This window comes from Anabrus simplex, chromosome 4 (genome assembly GCF_040414725.1).
Source record: "Anabrus simplex isolate iqAnaSimp1 chromosome 4, ASM4041472v1, whole genome shotgun sequence".
NCBI lineage: Eukaryota > Metazoa > Arthropoda > Insecta > Orthoptera > Tettigoniidae > Anabrus > Anabrus simplex.
The window spans coordinates 288,931,813-288,948,046 of NC_090268.1; the positions used below are offsets into that span (position 1 = coordinate 288,931,813).

Here is a 16,234-nt window from a genome sequence, read left to right on the forward strand (position 1 = left end):
TGTATGTGTCGTCTTCATCATCATTTCATCCTCATCACGACGCGCAGGTCACCTACGGGAGTCAAATCATAAGATCTGCACCTAGCGAGCCGAACATGTCCTCGGACACATCCCGGCACAAAAAGCCATACGCCATTTCATTATTATTATTATTATTATTATTATTATTATTATTATTATTATTATTATTATTATTATTATTATTATTATTATTATTGAGAATGTATGCTTCTAGGTTTTATTGATTCTGTGTGCGACTTGCCACGCTAAAAGTTTCCCATCATTGCATAGTGTGTCCTTTCTTCCATTTCTCACAACTTTCAATACTGTCTTCATGTCTCGGAATATTGAGTCCGTAATCTAATCTCTCCATTACTTGTCTAGACTGAAACATTTTTGGTATGTGCATGTCGCAGAGTATATTCCTGGACGGGCTCTTGTTTGATGATCATTGCCTTGTTTTCGTTGTAGAGGGCGGACGCCTGGAGCGGGAACTACGCTATACTCAAGCGGCGCTGGGCGAGGCGGACACCAGTACTCATCAGCTGGTGATCCAAACCCCTCGGGACCCGGCTGCGTCCCTACTGCACCCGCAGGCGCTTCTCACTCATCTGCAGGTCGTCCGAGCCGCCATGGGAGTCACAGTGCACCTCTTCGACATGTGAGTGTTTCCTGATATACAGGCTTCTATTTATCTAACGGATAACCAGCCAAATTACCTGAGGGATAGTCAGATAGATACATATAAACATATGTTACACGTTGCCATTGATGCTTCCACGGCCCGTACTTATAGACATAATACTGTATAGGCTTTTGGGATTATGCCTTATCAAGAAATGAAGGTGAAATTCTCTACGTTTCGCAGAGAACTGTGCTCTGCGTCATTAGAAGAAAATCTCGACTTTCCACGAAAAAGGCTTCTTAAACAACGACTTTTTATTATATTTAGACGTTATAATAGAAGTGGAAATGGTATATTCATTCGCCACCAGATGGCTCCCCGGACGTGGCTCAGCGCTAGCATTCGAAGCGGAAGCTGACCGAACCATCAGAATCAGTCTAAGAGGGTCACATAGCATGTGTACGTAACATATGACATTGACAGGTGTATGACATTGACACAAGCCTGGAATGAAACATCTGGCGATGAGGAACGTACGAATTTGGAAATCACCGAGACGAAATAACAATAGTGAAGGGGCAGGGAAGGGAACTATCTACGTAAATCCTTAATGGCTGGCAACCAGGTATTACTTAATTGATAGCCAGTGTCCCTGTTGAAATTGTTAGGATTTGTACGTATTTCCATAGCTTCCCGTATTCCCGCTTCGAGATTTTCTTCTAATGACGCAGAGCACGGTTCTCTGCGAAACGTAAAGAATTTCACCTTATTTTCTTGACACGGCGTAAGCCCAAAAGCCTATACAGTATCATGTCTATATGTTACACGTTATACATAACTCAGTGTTGTCTGAATGGTCAGCCTTCAACTCAAAGTAGCCCGGGATTAATTTCCGGCTTGGTCTTGTTGCAAGATTGTGCTACCTGTTATTCCAGCTTCCGCGAGCTGCAGATAGATCCATTATTGGAGCATCTTTTCGTGTGACTGCTCTTTAACAGGACCATTAAAAGATATGGTTCAAAAATGCGGTTCGCACTCATTAGAGCTGATAGCATAACATGTGGTGAATTCTTGTCCAATTCCTGTGAGAAATGGGGATTGTCCTTAGCCTAAAATACAACGTTGCGATTTCTTGAACGGTAAATTGCGCACTCATCTGTGAACATAATGTTATTGTTATCACGTTCCGAACAAAATCTTCGGAGAAAGGCAGCACAAGCATTCGCGTCGAGTGTCCAGATCAGCATCACTTAGCTCGTTAACAGATAGAGGTAGAAAAGGTTTTAGGCCTAAACTTCCGGCAAATGACGTCGCATTGTTGGCCAGGGTATGCCAAGTTCAGCTAAGCGTTTACATGTTGATTTAACAGACGACTGCTTCACAGATGTCTGCAAGTTGAAGCATGTTTTCCTTCCCATTACGGGTCTTCCGCTTTGCGCTTGATCTTTCACACTCCCTGTTTCATATGCACGCTTTTCCCATCGTAATTTGTAATTTTCTTGTTGGAAGCGATTCGTAACTTCCGCCATCGTCATTCCAATATTGGGTCTCTCGTATACCCACAATGTGGCAACCAAACGCTGTTCAACAGAATACAATTTGTGTGGACTGCCGTCACAGACAAACGTTGTAGTTCGAACTGATGCATACAACTCCTTCCCCCATTGTTAAGACTTGCTAAGACTGTTGCGCTTTATTGCGAAACAAAGGGGGCAACACTTTCATAAAGTGGTGAACTTAAAAAGCATCATCGCGTACACTGTGGAAAGAAGCCGCGCAAGTGTAAAGTATGTTGCAGTACGTCCTCAGGACGGGAGTGAAATATACAAAACATACAATAGTACGCCTCCACGAAGAGTGAATCCTGATGGTCATCTTCTGATCACTCATGAAAGCAGCAAGACAGGTCTCAAGTATGTATTAAGACGTTCGCACGAAGTGGCGATCTTATAAGTCGTCATCGAGCACATCGTAGAGAGAGGACACGCAAGTGTAAAGTATGTAATAGAGAATTTCCACGTGGGGAGAAGCTCAACAACTTAAATGACACCTCCACACACTTTATGAGGGGAAGCCATACAAGAATTAAATGTGCAAGGTAAGCTTTCTCAAAGAAGGAATCTCAACCCCCCCCCCCCCCGGGGGAAAACTGAACAGGTAGGTATGAAGAATTTAACAATACGTTTTCGCGAAGTGTTCATCTCGAAAGACACCATTACACCCACTCGGAGGTGAGACCATACAAATATACAACATGCAGTAATACATTTTCATGAAACAAACTAGTAAATAACCAGTATAATAATGCTCCTCAGGACCTGCTCACCTGATGAATTATACTGAGCACTGCCCGTGCATTGCAGAAGGCCATAGCTCTTACGAGATTTACAAGGCTATTTTTTTTTATTTGACATGTCTTTTGATCCATCTTGTACCAGTCTTTAGTACTGAAGCACTTTTAAACGCCTATCGTCCGCCTCGGGATTCGATCTTACAGCCTTGAGCATAGAAATCGCGTGCCTAATCCACTACACTTCACAGCCATTCTGACAATTTGTTGATTTATTTAGTAATAAAATATAGTCTTTGTTGTTTCACAGATTCCTCCTTGTCTCTAGATTAATGATAGTGCAGTGATGGATTTGTTTCATTTTAACTGATAGATTAATTTGATTGGTTGATTAATTTATTGATGTTAAATTTACTTTCGTCATTAACGGCCATGTAAGTGTGCTGCCTAGGTCTTCATAATCCACAGTAACTTGGCCTCTAGTTCTGGGTTTATCATATATTTAGACTATTAAAACGCGCACAGCCATCAAAGACCAAACAAACGAAAGCACCCCAGCGAATTCTACACAGTACGATTCATGTGACTGTAAGCTTACATTCGGGATGCAGTGGGTTCAAACCCCACCGTTGAGAGCTCTGAATATAATTTTCCATGATTTCCCATTTTCATATAGGAACAATGCCGGAGTAGTACCTTAGTTAAGGCTACGGCATCTACCATCCCACCGACCACAATCCGGTACTATACGTGAGTTGATAGTTTGACTTTAAACCACTAGGGATAAGAAAAACAGGGACAAAGTAAACACTACGAACTGGCCTCGTAATCTTCTGTGCCGTGATCTTTTAAAGATCTCATGTCATTGCTTTAGAAAATAAAAGCATATTTACGACCATGCCACCTTTACTTAATGTATCGATAATGCCATGCTTCGATGCAAGTGTGGTTGTGAATCTGTCAGGCAGACAAATACATTTTAAAGAGTTCACCGACAACCAGAGCCTAACTCGAAGGTGAGCTCGTTTCCCAGCCAACACCTTATACCTTAATACCACTGTTGGTGACATATTAAAACGACATGGGTTGGAAGAGATAGGATAAACCCTGATTTAGAGAGTACTTTTTTTTTTTTGCGGTTTAACGTCGCTCTAATACGTCGAAGGTTTCCGGCGACGCAAGAATGGGAAAGGGCCAGGATACAGCCCCAGCATTTGCCTGTGTGAAAATGGGAAACCACGGAAAACCATCTTCAGGGCTGCCGACGGTGGGATTCGAACCTAGTATCTCCCGAATGGCTCCGTTTTAGAGATTTAGTTTAATTATCATGAGGAATGACATCGTCCTTGATGAAACTGGTAAATGAACAGACACCATCCGCTAAGCTGGCACAATTTAGAAGATCTTCGATTCCTTCTGAACAGCATCAGCGGAGTAAGCAAGGAGTTTCCACCTTAATTCACCCCGAACGGACGGAAATACCATTGGAAAGTTATCATATTCCAAAGTACCTAGGATGCTGGCTAACACAAGAATGGAATCCAGTTCTAGAAATCAAAACCAGAAGTGTGTTTCTGGAATTAGAACAACGTGTGTGCAAGCGTGACCTCCGATTTGAATCGTGTTGGCATGTTGTGAAGTGCTGAGTGGTGGGTTTTTTTTAAATGTTATTTGTTCTGGGCGTCGACCTATGAAGATCTTTTGCCCCTACTTGCACCGTATGTGAGGAACCTGCGTGTATTATGTAAATGGCGGAAGTATAAAATGTTGAACGTGACGAAAGGAACGTTAAGGACGACACAAACACCCAGTCCCCAGGCCAGGGATATTAAACATTTACAATTAAAAACCCCTGACCCGGCCGCCAATCGAACCCGGGACCGCCGGGTGGCAGGCGGACGCGTTGCCCCCTACACCGCGGGCCGGACGGTACTGAGTGTTACTGGTGCAGCTTTACTGTGCCGAGGGTTGAATACTAAATGTTTCTGTAATTAATCGACTGCAGGCCTTCCAAATGTAGATGTATCGTAGAATGTTGAAGATCTCATGTGTAGACCACGTCACCAAGGAGGAAGTACTCCGTCATGCCGGGAAATCATGTGTAGTCTTAGCAAAACGCAAGGAAGTAGTTTAATTCGGTCACATTTTTCGAAATGACAAATACTGTACTGCCTGATTCAAGTGACGATAAAAGGGAAACATGGACGTGGGCGGTGAAAATTATCCTGAGCCCGGAACTTCCAAAATGGTTGTTCTTTTTTTTTTTTTTTTTTTTTTTTTTGAGCGAGTACCTGAGAGTCCAAGGGCGAAAACTATACCCTTCTACTCATCTGTTTACGCTAAATTCCAATGTGTCGGAAAATCTCTATCGCGTACACTGGTGGGTGAAAAACGATCTGTCATAAAGGGAAAAATTTTCCCCATGTCAGGAAACAAAATCCCCTTTTCTCAGAAACTGTTAATAATGTAAGTTTTCCCTCGGACTCAGCGAGGGATCCCACCAAAGGGCAGTGTCCTGGAGATTCAGACTTTGGGTCAGTGATACAACTGGGGAGAATGACCAGTAACTCGCCCAGGCGGCCTCGCCTGCTATGCTGAACAGGGGCCTTGTGGAGGGATGGGAAGATTGGATGGGACAGGCAAGGAAGAGGGAAGGAAGCGACCGTGGCCTTAAGTTAGGTACCATCCCGGCATTTGCCTGGAGAAGAAGTGGGAAACCAACTCCAGGATGGCTACTCAGTTGACCTCCCGAGGCTGAGTGGACCCCGTTCCAGTCCTCGTACCACTTTTCAAATTTCGTGGCAGAGCTGGGAATCGAACCCGGACCTCCGGGGTGGCAGCTAATCACGCTAACCACTACACCGCAAAGGCGGACTTTGGATTTGTGAGGAAGAGAAGAAGAAGAATCTAGGGAGGGGAAAAGATTCGCTTCTTAACTAATGGGCCTTTTCAGGCGGATTCAATTTAGATTTTTTTGTGACTTACTGTTTTCTAATTTGGAAAGTGGGGAGGTAACCAGTTAAAACAGGCCTAAGTTAGCCAATGGCTGCGATGTTTGTAACGGGTGTTCGGCTTCTTGATTCTTACAATCCGTTTTAAGAGTAGGACGCCTGGGTCGGTAGACTGACTAAGGAGGATTCTAGACTTGGTCATCTTGACTATTTTCATCATCATCATCATCTGTTTACCCTCCAGGTTCGGTTTTTCCCTCGGACTCAGCGAGGGATCCCACCTCTACCGCCTCAAGGGCAGTGTCCTGGAGCTTCAGACTCTTGGTCGTGGGATACAACTGGGGAGTATGACCAGTACCTCGCCCAGGCGGCCTCACCTGCTATGGTGAACAGGGGCCTTGTAGGGGGATGGGAAGATTGGAAGGGATAGGCAAGGATGAGGGAAGGAAGCGGCCGTGGCCTTCAGTTAGGGACCATCCCGGCATTCGCCTGGAGGTGAAGTGGGAAACCACGGAAAACCACTTCGAGGATGGCTGAGGTGGGAATCGAACCCACCTCCCGAGGCTGAGTGGACCCCGTTCCAGCCCTCGTACCACTTTTCAAATTTCGTGGCAGAGCCGGGAATCGAACCCGGACCTCCGGGGGTGGCAGCTAATCACGCTAACCACTACACCACAGAGGCCTTGACTATTTTATTTACCTTAAATATAATAGGCGGCATGCGAATTTCGGTTCGTATCTTTTTATTAGATCTCAGGACTGGGGCTCTTGTCATTTTTCGTAGAATGTGGTTTGACATCCATGATACGTCATCTAAGGTACGGAAAACACAAAAAACAGGAGAAATTACTGCATGATAGTCGCCAGTCGTCTGTGAGGAGACGGAACCGGAAGAAGAAGTGATATTCTTATTTTTACAAGATGAGATTAGTCCGGCTTCCTGGCCTTCAGTTCAGTTCAGAGTGCCTTGGGTTCCATTCCAGCCCGGAACAAGGATTTTAACTGTGTATTTCTCTGACTCGGGGAGTGGATGTACATCTCATAAGTTCATCTCGTCACGTCAATTCACAATTAATATAGAAAAAATACATATAGTTGTAAAAATCATATACTGTGTGTGTACCTAACAAGTTCCGCCTACTGCCATTTCTTGATGGATGCGGTACTTTTGTTTCTGTAGGCCAGAGCAAAGTGTAGCTTTCACCAAAGTCCCAGTCTCATCCATGGGTGTCATATTGTGGAAGTTGCTGGGGTAGCTGAGTAACGACATTCAGAGCACGACAGGTGCGTCTGTTTGTTATGAAAGGTGTTGATCATATGGTCAGTTGTTCTACAATAGTACTGTCTGGTCCAGTGAGGAAAGCAATGGGAAACTACCTCACTCCTCATCCTGCCTAGACCGAGCTCGATAGCTGCAGTCGCTTAAGTATGGCCAGTATCCAGTATTTGGGAGATAGTGGGTTCGAACCCCACTGTCGGCAGCCCTGAAGATGGTTTTCCGTTGTTCCCCATTTTCACACCAGGCAAATACTGGGGCTTATCTTAATTAAGGCCACGGCCACTTCCTTCCCAGTCCTAGCCCTTTCCTCTCCCATCGTCGCCATAAGACCTATCTGTGTCGGTGCGACGTAAAATCAATAGCATCTTGCCTAGTACGCCTCTTTTTGGCCCCCTCGATCGGTTTTTGTGGTTTTTCTATAACAGCATAACCTTTGGTGGTGCTTTTTGAGAATCCAACCAGCCTCTGGGCTGATAACTTGCCAAGATAGACCTAACAAGTATAAGAAAAATATAAATAGAGGCTTGCTACATGGTCTAATAAGACCGAAAAATATACAAGACTGCATTAGGCACTTATGTATACTGAAATAATTATCAATTTGTAAAATAGTCAAGGTTTTGGAATGGAGAACAGTTCTGTCAGAGTGAAGTCGTTAGTTCCCCTGGTCGCTTGAAGCTTGGACTAACGCGACGTGTATGTAATGTGATCTAGAAGTGAGTTAAGGTGGGATCTTCACAATTTACGAGTGTTCTCTTGTCGCGTCTTGCTTTGAGTCCTTGCCGTAAAGTGTCACACAATCTTCTGTTGTATAGCAAGACAGGCATGGAACGTGAGCCAGCGACCCCCCAAAGAGCGAGCCACGCCAGCATATTTACGGGAAATGATTTTAGAAGAAGTTTCAAGTAGAAAAACATAGGATAACAAATTTTTTGTTTCTCTTGAAAATTATAACACCTCCCACTCATCGGTTCAAATCCTGGGAGACGTGAGATCGAGCGAGTTGGTTGCGCAGTTCAGGTCATGTAACTGTGTTCTTGCATTCGAGAAATAGTGGGTTCGAACCTATTGTTTTTCCGTGGTTTCCCATTTCCACACCAGGCAAATACTGGGGCTGTATCTTAATTAAGTTTACGGTCGCTTCCTTCCCAGCCTGAGCCTGTCCTATGCCTTTGTCGGTGGGACGTCACATACAAATAACTATGATTTTCCTTCTCCCAGACTTGGGATGACTACGAACATATTGATTTACAAACTCCTTATGTTAAAATTATATATATTTTTGCCATTTGCTTTACGTAGCACCGACACAGGTAGGTCTTATGGTGACGATGAGACAGGAAAGGGCTAGGAATAAAAATGGAAAACCACAGAAAACCATCTTAAGGGTTGTCGTCAGTGGGTTTCGAATCCACTATCTCCCGAATGCAAGCTCACAGCTGCGCGTTCCTAACCGCACAGTCAGCTCGCTCGGTGTTAAAATTATATATTGATAAAATGTTGGAAAGTGCACTCTGTCAGCAGTAACCAGATGGCAGTAGAAGAGACTCAAGCAAATACACGGTGCGTGTCCACCAGTTTCAGAACTAACACGGTATGATTTACCATTACAATATTCATTATACTGATACTCCGTAGTCAGTCGTAGATCTTGGTCTAGTAGGCTCGAATCCCACTATCGGCAGCCCTGAAGATGGTTTTTTGTGGTTTCCCGTTTTCACACCAGGCAAATGCTGGGGCTGTACCTTAATTAAGGCCACGGTCGATTCCTTCCAACTCCTAGGCCTTTCCTATCCCATCGCCGCCATAAGACCTATCTGTGTCGGTGGGACGTAAAGCCCCTAGCAAAAAAAAAAACAGACTTGGTCTTGAGTACGGAGATCTATGGTGGAGGTAACACTGTAAGAACCATGGTAAACTTAACACAATCTGTAGAGTTATTTCCTGTCATGGTTGTGTTGGCGGTTGCAGAGTGGGCTTCGGCTGGTCCGACGGCTCTGCACTCGGGAGACGAAGAGGGACTGGTCCCCACCGTCGGTTGTCCTGAGAATGGTTTTCCGTGGTTTCCCATTCTCCTGCACTAAGGCGAATGCCGAGACAGTTTTTAGTATAGGCCACGGCCGCCAACCCTCTCACTTTCTCCGCACATCTCCTTCACCGTAACAAATCTCCTGGCCTGAGAGACGGCGTCACCGTCTAAGAGGCCCGCCTCCCCCTTCAGGAGAGGAAGGAAAACATTTTAATAGTAGTGTGTTCAGAGTCGTGGAACGCCACCTCGACCACACAAACACACATCCCCCTCCTCTTCTAAGTCTCAAAATCTCTCCCTTACCTAACCCAGATACCTCAATCACTCCCCCTCCCCTTCCGCAATTCAAGATCCAAACAACCTACTCCATCTACCGTACTACTGTTAAATCTCCTCACGACCCAGATCAGACCATCTACACCAGATACTAAATACAAGACCTAACCAGACTCCCCTCCCCTCCTCTCACTACTAAACAAACTCACATAAAACTACCCGCCAAGTTCCCGTACAAAAGTTCTCACTTCCTGTAACACAACCTTGAGCCTTCTTTAAAAGCACTGGAACCACCTAAGCCGAGTCGAGCACATCGCTAAAATGCTCCCATTCAAAACACCCCAACATCTGAAAAAATATGTATCCATGTATAAATTAGCGCGATATATACGGCATGCGCCGTTTCATTTTCAAAGCAACATCCGGCGTGGGTAGTACATGGATGGGTGACCATTCAGGTCTAACCATTTGCTGTATTCTTTAGAATCTCTGTGTCAGCCCTGTCAGGAATAGAAACAAACTCGTATTCTCTGGTAATATTCCATAAAAATTTAAACAAACCATTAAAATGAACAAATATAAAACTAGCACCACCCCATCATAAACAAAAATTACAAGATTTTTCCTTATCGAATTCGTTAAAGTCCGCCTCTGTGGTGTAGTGGTTAGCGTGATTAGCTGCCACCCCCGGAGGCCCGGGTTCGATTCCCGGCTCTGCCACGAAATTTGAAAAGTGGTACGAGGGCTGGAATGGGGTTCACTCAGCCTCGGGAGGTCAACTGAGTAGAGGTGGGTTCGATTCCCACCTCAGCCATCCTCGAAGTGGTTTTCCGTGGTTTCCCACTTCTCCTCTAGGCGAATGCCGGGATGGTACCTAACTTAAGGCCACGGCCGCTTCCTTCCCTCTTCCTTTCCTATCCCTTCCAATCTTCCCATCCCTCCACAAGGCCCCTGTTCAGCATAGCAGGTGAGGCCTCCTGGGCGAGGTACTGGCCATACTCCCCAGTTGTATCCCCCGACCAAGAGTCTGAAGCTCCAGGACACTGCCCTTGAGGCGGTAGAGGTGGGATCCCTCGCTAAGTCCGAGGGAAAAACCGAACCTGGGGTATACAACTGGGGAGTATGACCAGTACCTCGCCCAGGCGGCCTCACCTGCTATGCTAAACAGGGGCCTTGTGGAGGGATGGGAAGATTGGAAGGGATAGGCAAGGAAGAGGGAAGGAAGCGGCCGTGGCCTTAAGTTAGGTACCATCCCGGCATTCGCCTGGAGGAGAAGTGGGAAACCACGGAAAACCACTTCGAGGATGGCTGAGGTGGGAATCGAACCCACCTCTACTCAGTTGACCTCCCGAGGCTGAGTGGACCCCGTTCCAGCCCTCGTACCACTTTTCAAATTTCGTGGCAGAGCCGGGAATCGAACCCGGACCTCCGGGGGTGGCAGCTAATCACGCTAACCACTACACCACAGAGGCGGACTCCATCTACCGTACTACTGTTAAATCTCCTCACGACCCAGATCAGACCATCTACACCAGATACTAAATACAAGACCTAACCAGACTCCCCTCCCCTCCTCTCACTGCTAAACAAACTCACATAAAACTACCCGCCAAGTTCCCGTACAAAAGTTCTCACTTCCTGTAACACAACCTTGAGCCTTCTTTAAAAGCACTGGAACCACCTAAGCCGAGTCGAGCACATCGCTAAAATGCTCCCATTCAAAACACCCCAACATCTGAAAAAATATGCATCCATGTATAAATTAGCGCGATATATACGGCATGCGCCGTTTCATTTTCAAAGCAACATCCGGCGTGGTTAGTACATGGATGGGTGACCATTCAGGTCTAACCATTTGCTGTATTCTTTAGAATCTCTGTGTCAGCCCTGTCAGGAATAGAAACAAACTCGTATTCTCTGGTAATATTCCATAAAAATTTAAACAAACCATTAAAATGAACAAATATAAAACTAGCACCACCCCATCATAAACAAAAATTACAAGATTTTTCCTTATCGAATTCGTTAAAGTCCGCCTCTGTGGTGTAGTGGTTAGCGTGATTAGCTGCCACCCCCGGAGGCCCGGGTTCGATTCCCGGCTCTGCCACGAAATTTGAAAAGTGGTACGAGGGCTGGAATGGGGTTCACTCAGCCTCGGGAGGTCAACTGAGTAGAGGTGGGTTCGATTCCCACCTCAGCCATCCTCGAAGTGGTTTTCCGTGGTTTCCCACTTCTCCTCCAGGCGAATGCCGGGATGGTACCTAACTTAAGGCCACGGCCGCTTCCTTCCCTATCCCTTCCAATCTTCCCATCCCTCCACAAGGCCCCTGTTCAGCATAGCAGGTGAGGCCGCCTGGGCGAGGTACTGGTCATACTCCCCAGTTGTATCTCCCGACCAAGAGTCTGAAGCTCCAGGACACTGCCCTTGAGGCGGTAGAGGTGGGATCCCTCGCTAAGTCCGAGGGAAAAACCGAATCTGGAGGGTAAACAGATGATGATGATGATGATGATGATGATGATGATGAATTCGTTAAAAACTCTTCCCTAAATAATGACCGACAGAGGAGCGCCGAAGGTGCACCGGTATCGGTAATTCTTAAACCATCCATCTCCTCGGAGATAGGTGGCTCATACGGACAACCAGGGCTCAGAGTTGTGCTGACGGTGTACGATCGGGAAAGGTCCATTTCCACCAGGATGGAGTTATGTATAAAAAATATAGTTCTACTGTTGACTTGAATTTTAGATGCAAACATGCTTCTCAGCGATTCCTCAAGTGGCACAGACATTCATTATTGTTGCAAGCAACTTAGTTTTATATGACTGTTGATATCGTGACCATAGCCACGGAACGGTCATGTGTCTGGAATGTTAATTTACATTACACAATCCCCCGTGCATTGGCCGAGAACATCACTCTGTTAACAGCCCTCAAGCTCCTTATGGAGTCTTCTTCAAACAGAGATGGGGGATAGCTTCTTAAGTGGTTTGTGGGAATGTCCGTTGGAAGGTTTTCAGTGCAAAAAAACATCGTGTAACATCCTGTAAACACTGTTAAGAACACGACTGAGGACGGGGATAGCATTTAATATACCGTACCAGCATTGGCATCCTCTTGAGGGTAGGGGCGGTAGAATACATCAGCAGAATCCCTTGCCTGCCGTAAGAGGCGACTAAAAGGGGAGCTCAAGGCCTTACAACGAGGGTGGTGACCACGAGTCCCCTAGCTGAGTCTGACATTGCTTCCACTTCCTTGTGCCAGGCTTCTCACATTTATCTTTCCTGTCCGACCTCTCTTGATCATTTCTTGTTCCCTTCCGACTCCGACGGTTTTAGCTTGGGGAGGTTTTCATTTTCTCCCCCTTCAAGTCCTTGTCTTTTATTTTCTTTTGCCGACATTTTCATTATTCGAAGGTCGAACTGTTGTAACCAAGGTTGAAGTTTACAAAACACAACTTTTATTGCTTCACTTTATGATATTTACACAAATAACTGAAATTTATTTTGAAGCAAAAAGGAATATTGAATCTTGAGAAAAGTTTGTCTTTATACAATATGTACAGGTTTGCAGTCTTTATATACACTCCTATCTTGAAAAGATAGTCTTTGTGAATTGACACGTTGATAGTCGAGAACTATCTGGCACACTAACATAAATGTCTTTGAGAGTCCTTGTTTGTTGAAGTGCCTGAATTCCTAAAAAGCAAGTTCAATTGATTGAAGAAATTCCACCTAGCGAAACTAAGGGAGCTTGCATATATTAGGGAATGAAAATGGCTTGTAAAAGAATTACGGAACATAGGCAGCGGAAACAGGTAAGGGAGCGGTGACCAGAGGTGAAACCTCGTACTGCCAGAAATTCAGTCCACCTGGTCGAAGCACATTTTCAAGAGGAGTAGCCTCCGTGCTCGACGTAGGGTGTATTCTGGAGCTGGACACCAGGGCAAGTGGGCAAGTGAGCAGACAGGGAGCGCCTATTTATAGTACACTCGATGGTCAGGCACGCGCACTGAGGGCTGCGCGTCGAAGCTAGCAGAATGATACACAGGCGCGCGTGCAGCTGGCTGGCTGAGCGAGAAGAGAGCGCCGGACATACAACACGAACCTCTTCTGTTTTCTCTCCGAATAGTGTTAACAGAGGATGCTTGACCAGTGTTGTACTTTCTCTTGAAACAAGAATCACCTCCACAACCATTCCGGCATTGGCAGGAGCTGAAGAGAGAAACCACGGGAAAATACTTTTAGAATCCACTAGAATGTAATGTATATCCCGTTCTCTTCTTAATTGTGTTGTATTTCCGCTCCTTGCACTTCGCTGTACAGTACACTACCAATTCGATATTAAATTCATGGTAGATCCCGTAACCGAACTTACTTATTAGAAATTAAAAACAAATATTAGGTGGTTAATAAATTTTATTCAGTAGAATGTGGTACACTTGGAATGTGGGTTATAACTCGGGTTAGTATGGCTCTGAGATATGAGAAATAGGATACATAATTTAAGAGTTCGGGAGTAATATTGCGACTAAAAGAGCAGTAAATTAATTACCCAATGTACTGGGGTAGTTGTTCGGCACAACATTCAAATTAAAGTGATGATTGAGAAAATCTTTGGAATCAATAATATGATATGAATCGCTCTCGGAAATCTTATCCAGTAAGCCCGCAGGGACTGACTTCCATTTAGTGGTATTTTATTTCTGTTCATTCTGTGGTCAATAATTGATATAGTAATGTATTTTACCAAGCAATTTACAAAATATTGTAAAGAAAAAAATGACTCAACTTTTGCGGCTGGTTTCTGGCAGCTCTCTTCGGATATTACCAGCCCTGCCCAGTCCTCCCTTTCACTCTCGAGGAGACGGGCAGACTGCATCATCTAGCCAAATTCACTGTACAAAACTTGTAACATTTTTGTAATAAGAGCCAGCAAATAAATCTCGTACATTATCTCATCGTCATCAAGATGCCCGAGATAAGCGTCAACTGGCTACGATTAATTAAGTACCGTACTCATTCTCATTTCTTCCACGTATTCACATTTAAATCTTTAATATTGATGTGGAGCAGCTTATATTTAATTACAAAATTCTTGTATATTTAAATAAGCGGGGAGCTACACACAAGAGCTAACGAGACTTTAATGTTACTGGATGTAAAAGAGCTTCGAGCCAAGAAATGAATAATATCTGTACCAGCCAACATTCCACGATAGCAAGCGTGCAAAGAAGGACCCAAGATATGCTTTTTTCTGTCGAATGTCTTTGCCTTTAACGTGGGTTTTTTTTTTTTTTTTTTTTTTTTTTTTTTTTTTTTTTTTTTTTTGGCTAAATAGCTGTGTCATCGTTATAACCTAGTTTTTATAATCGTTCCATTGAATATTCCTGCATTAAACCACTGCTACAGAAAACAACCTGCAATATGGCAGAAAACTATAGTTCTATAAAATGTACGTTCAACGTATCTTCGACTGCTGTTTGTTTTAATACACGCCTGAGTGCCGGAATTTAGTTCACAAAATGAGGTTTTATAACGTGTTAGTAGATCTACAGACACGGTTCTCTAGCATTGAAGCTCTCTTAACCTCCTCAGTCCCGAGAAAAAAAGAAGTTTCCCAAAATTTGAGGATTTTAGATATGTTCACCACAATTATCACAGGATATCTATATATATTCGATTTTATGTTTCCTCAAGGAGAAGTTGCCGAAAAATAACGTATCCTATGAGCGACATCAGGATTCAATGATATACAGTTATTTACTAATATAGTTTTTCATAGCTATGTTGTATTCCATTTATTTTACCTTTCCGGGCTGAGTGGCTCAGACGGTTGAGGCGCTGGCCTTCTAACCCCAACTTGGCAGGTTCGATCCTGGCTCAGTCCGGTGGTATTTGAAGGTGCTCAAATACGTCAGCCTCGTGTCGGTAGATTTACTGGCACGTAAAAACTCCTACGGGACAAAATTCCGGCACCTCGGCGTCTCCGAAAACCGTAAAAGAGTAGTTAGTGGGACGTAAAGCATATAACATTATCATTTTACCTTGGCGATGATGAAATAGGAAAGGGCTAAGACGGAGAAGGATTGACTATGGCCTTAATATAGATACAGTCCCAGAATTTACTCGGTGTGAAAATGGGAAATAATGGAAATCCATCTTCTGGGCTACCAATAGTGGAGTTCGAACCCGCTATCTCTCGAATGCAAACAAGCTGCACGGCCCGAACCGTGCAGTTAACTCGCTCTTGGATACATACACTGACTGACAGAGCAAATGCAACACCAAGAAGGAGTGGTCAGAACTTTATGCCAATTGCAGGGTAGACTGACGTCACTGAGGTATGCTCATGATGTGAAATGCGCCGCTGTGCTGCGCACCTAGCGAACGATAAATGGGACAGGGCGTTGGCGAATGGCCTACTTCGTACCGTGATTTCTCAGCCGACAGTCATTGTAGAACGTGTTGTCGTGTGCCACAGGACACCGTGTATAGCTAAGAATGCCAGGCCGCCGTCAACGGAGGCATTTCCAGCAGACAGACGACTTTACGAGGGGTATGGTGATCGGGCTGAGAAGGGCAGGTTGGTCGCTTCGTCAAATCGCAGCCGATACCCATAGGGATGTGTCCACGGTGCAGCGCCTGTGGCGAAGATGGTTGGCGCAGGGACATGTGGCACGTGCGAGGGGTCCAGGCGCAGCCCGAGTGACGTCAGCACGCGAGGATCGGCGCATCCGCCGCCAAGCGGTGGCAGCCCCGCACGCCACGTCAACCGCCATTCTTC

The 16,234-nt window shown here is 45.0% G+C and overlaps 1 protein-coding gene across 1 annotated transcript in view; it reads left to right on the top strand.

Moving 5' to 3' along the window:
- Positions 1-16,234, top strand: part of ptc (protein patched) — a 171,429-nt gene that overhangs the window by 113,125 nt on the left and 42,070 nt on the right. Inside the window, exon 3 of the mRNA XM_067146079.2 lies at positions 472-661. Coding sequence (XP_067002180.1) covers positions 472-661 — 190 coding nt within the window. The remainder of the gene's footprint in view (positions 1-471; positions 662-16,234) is intronic.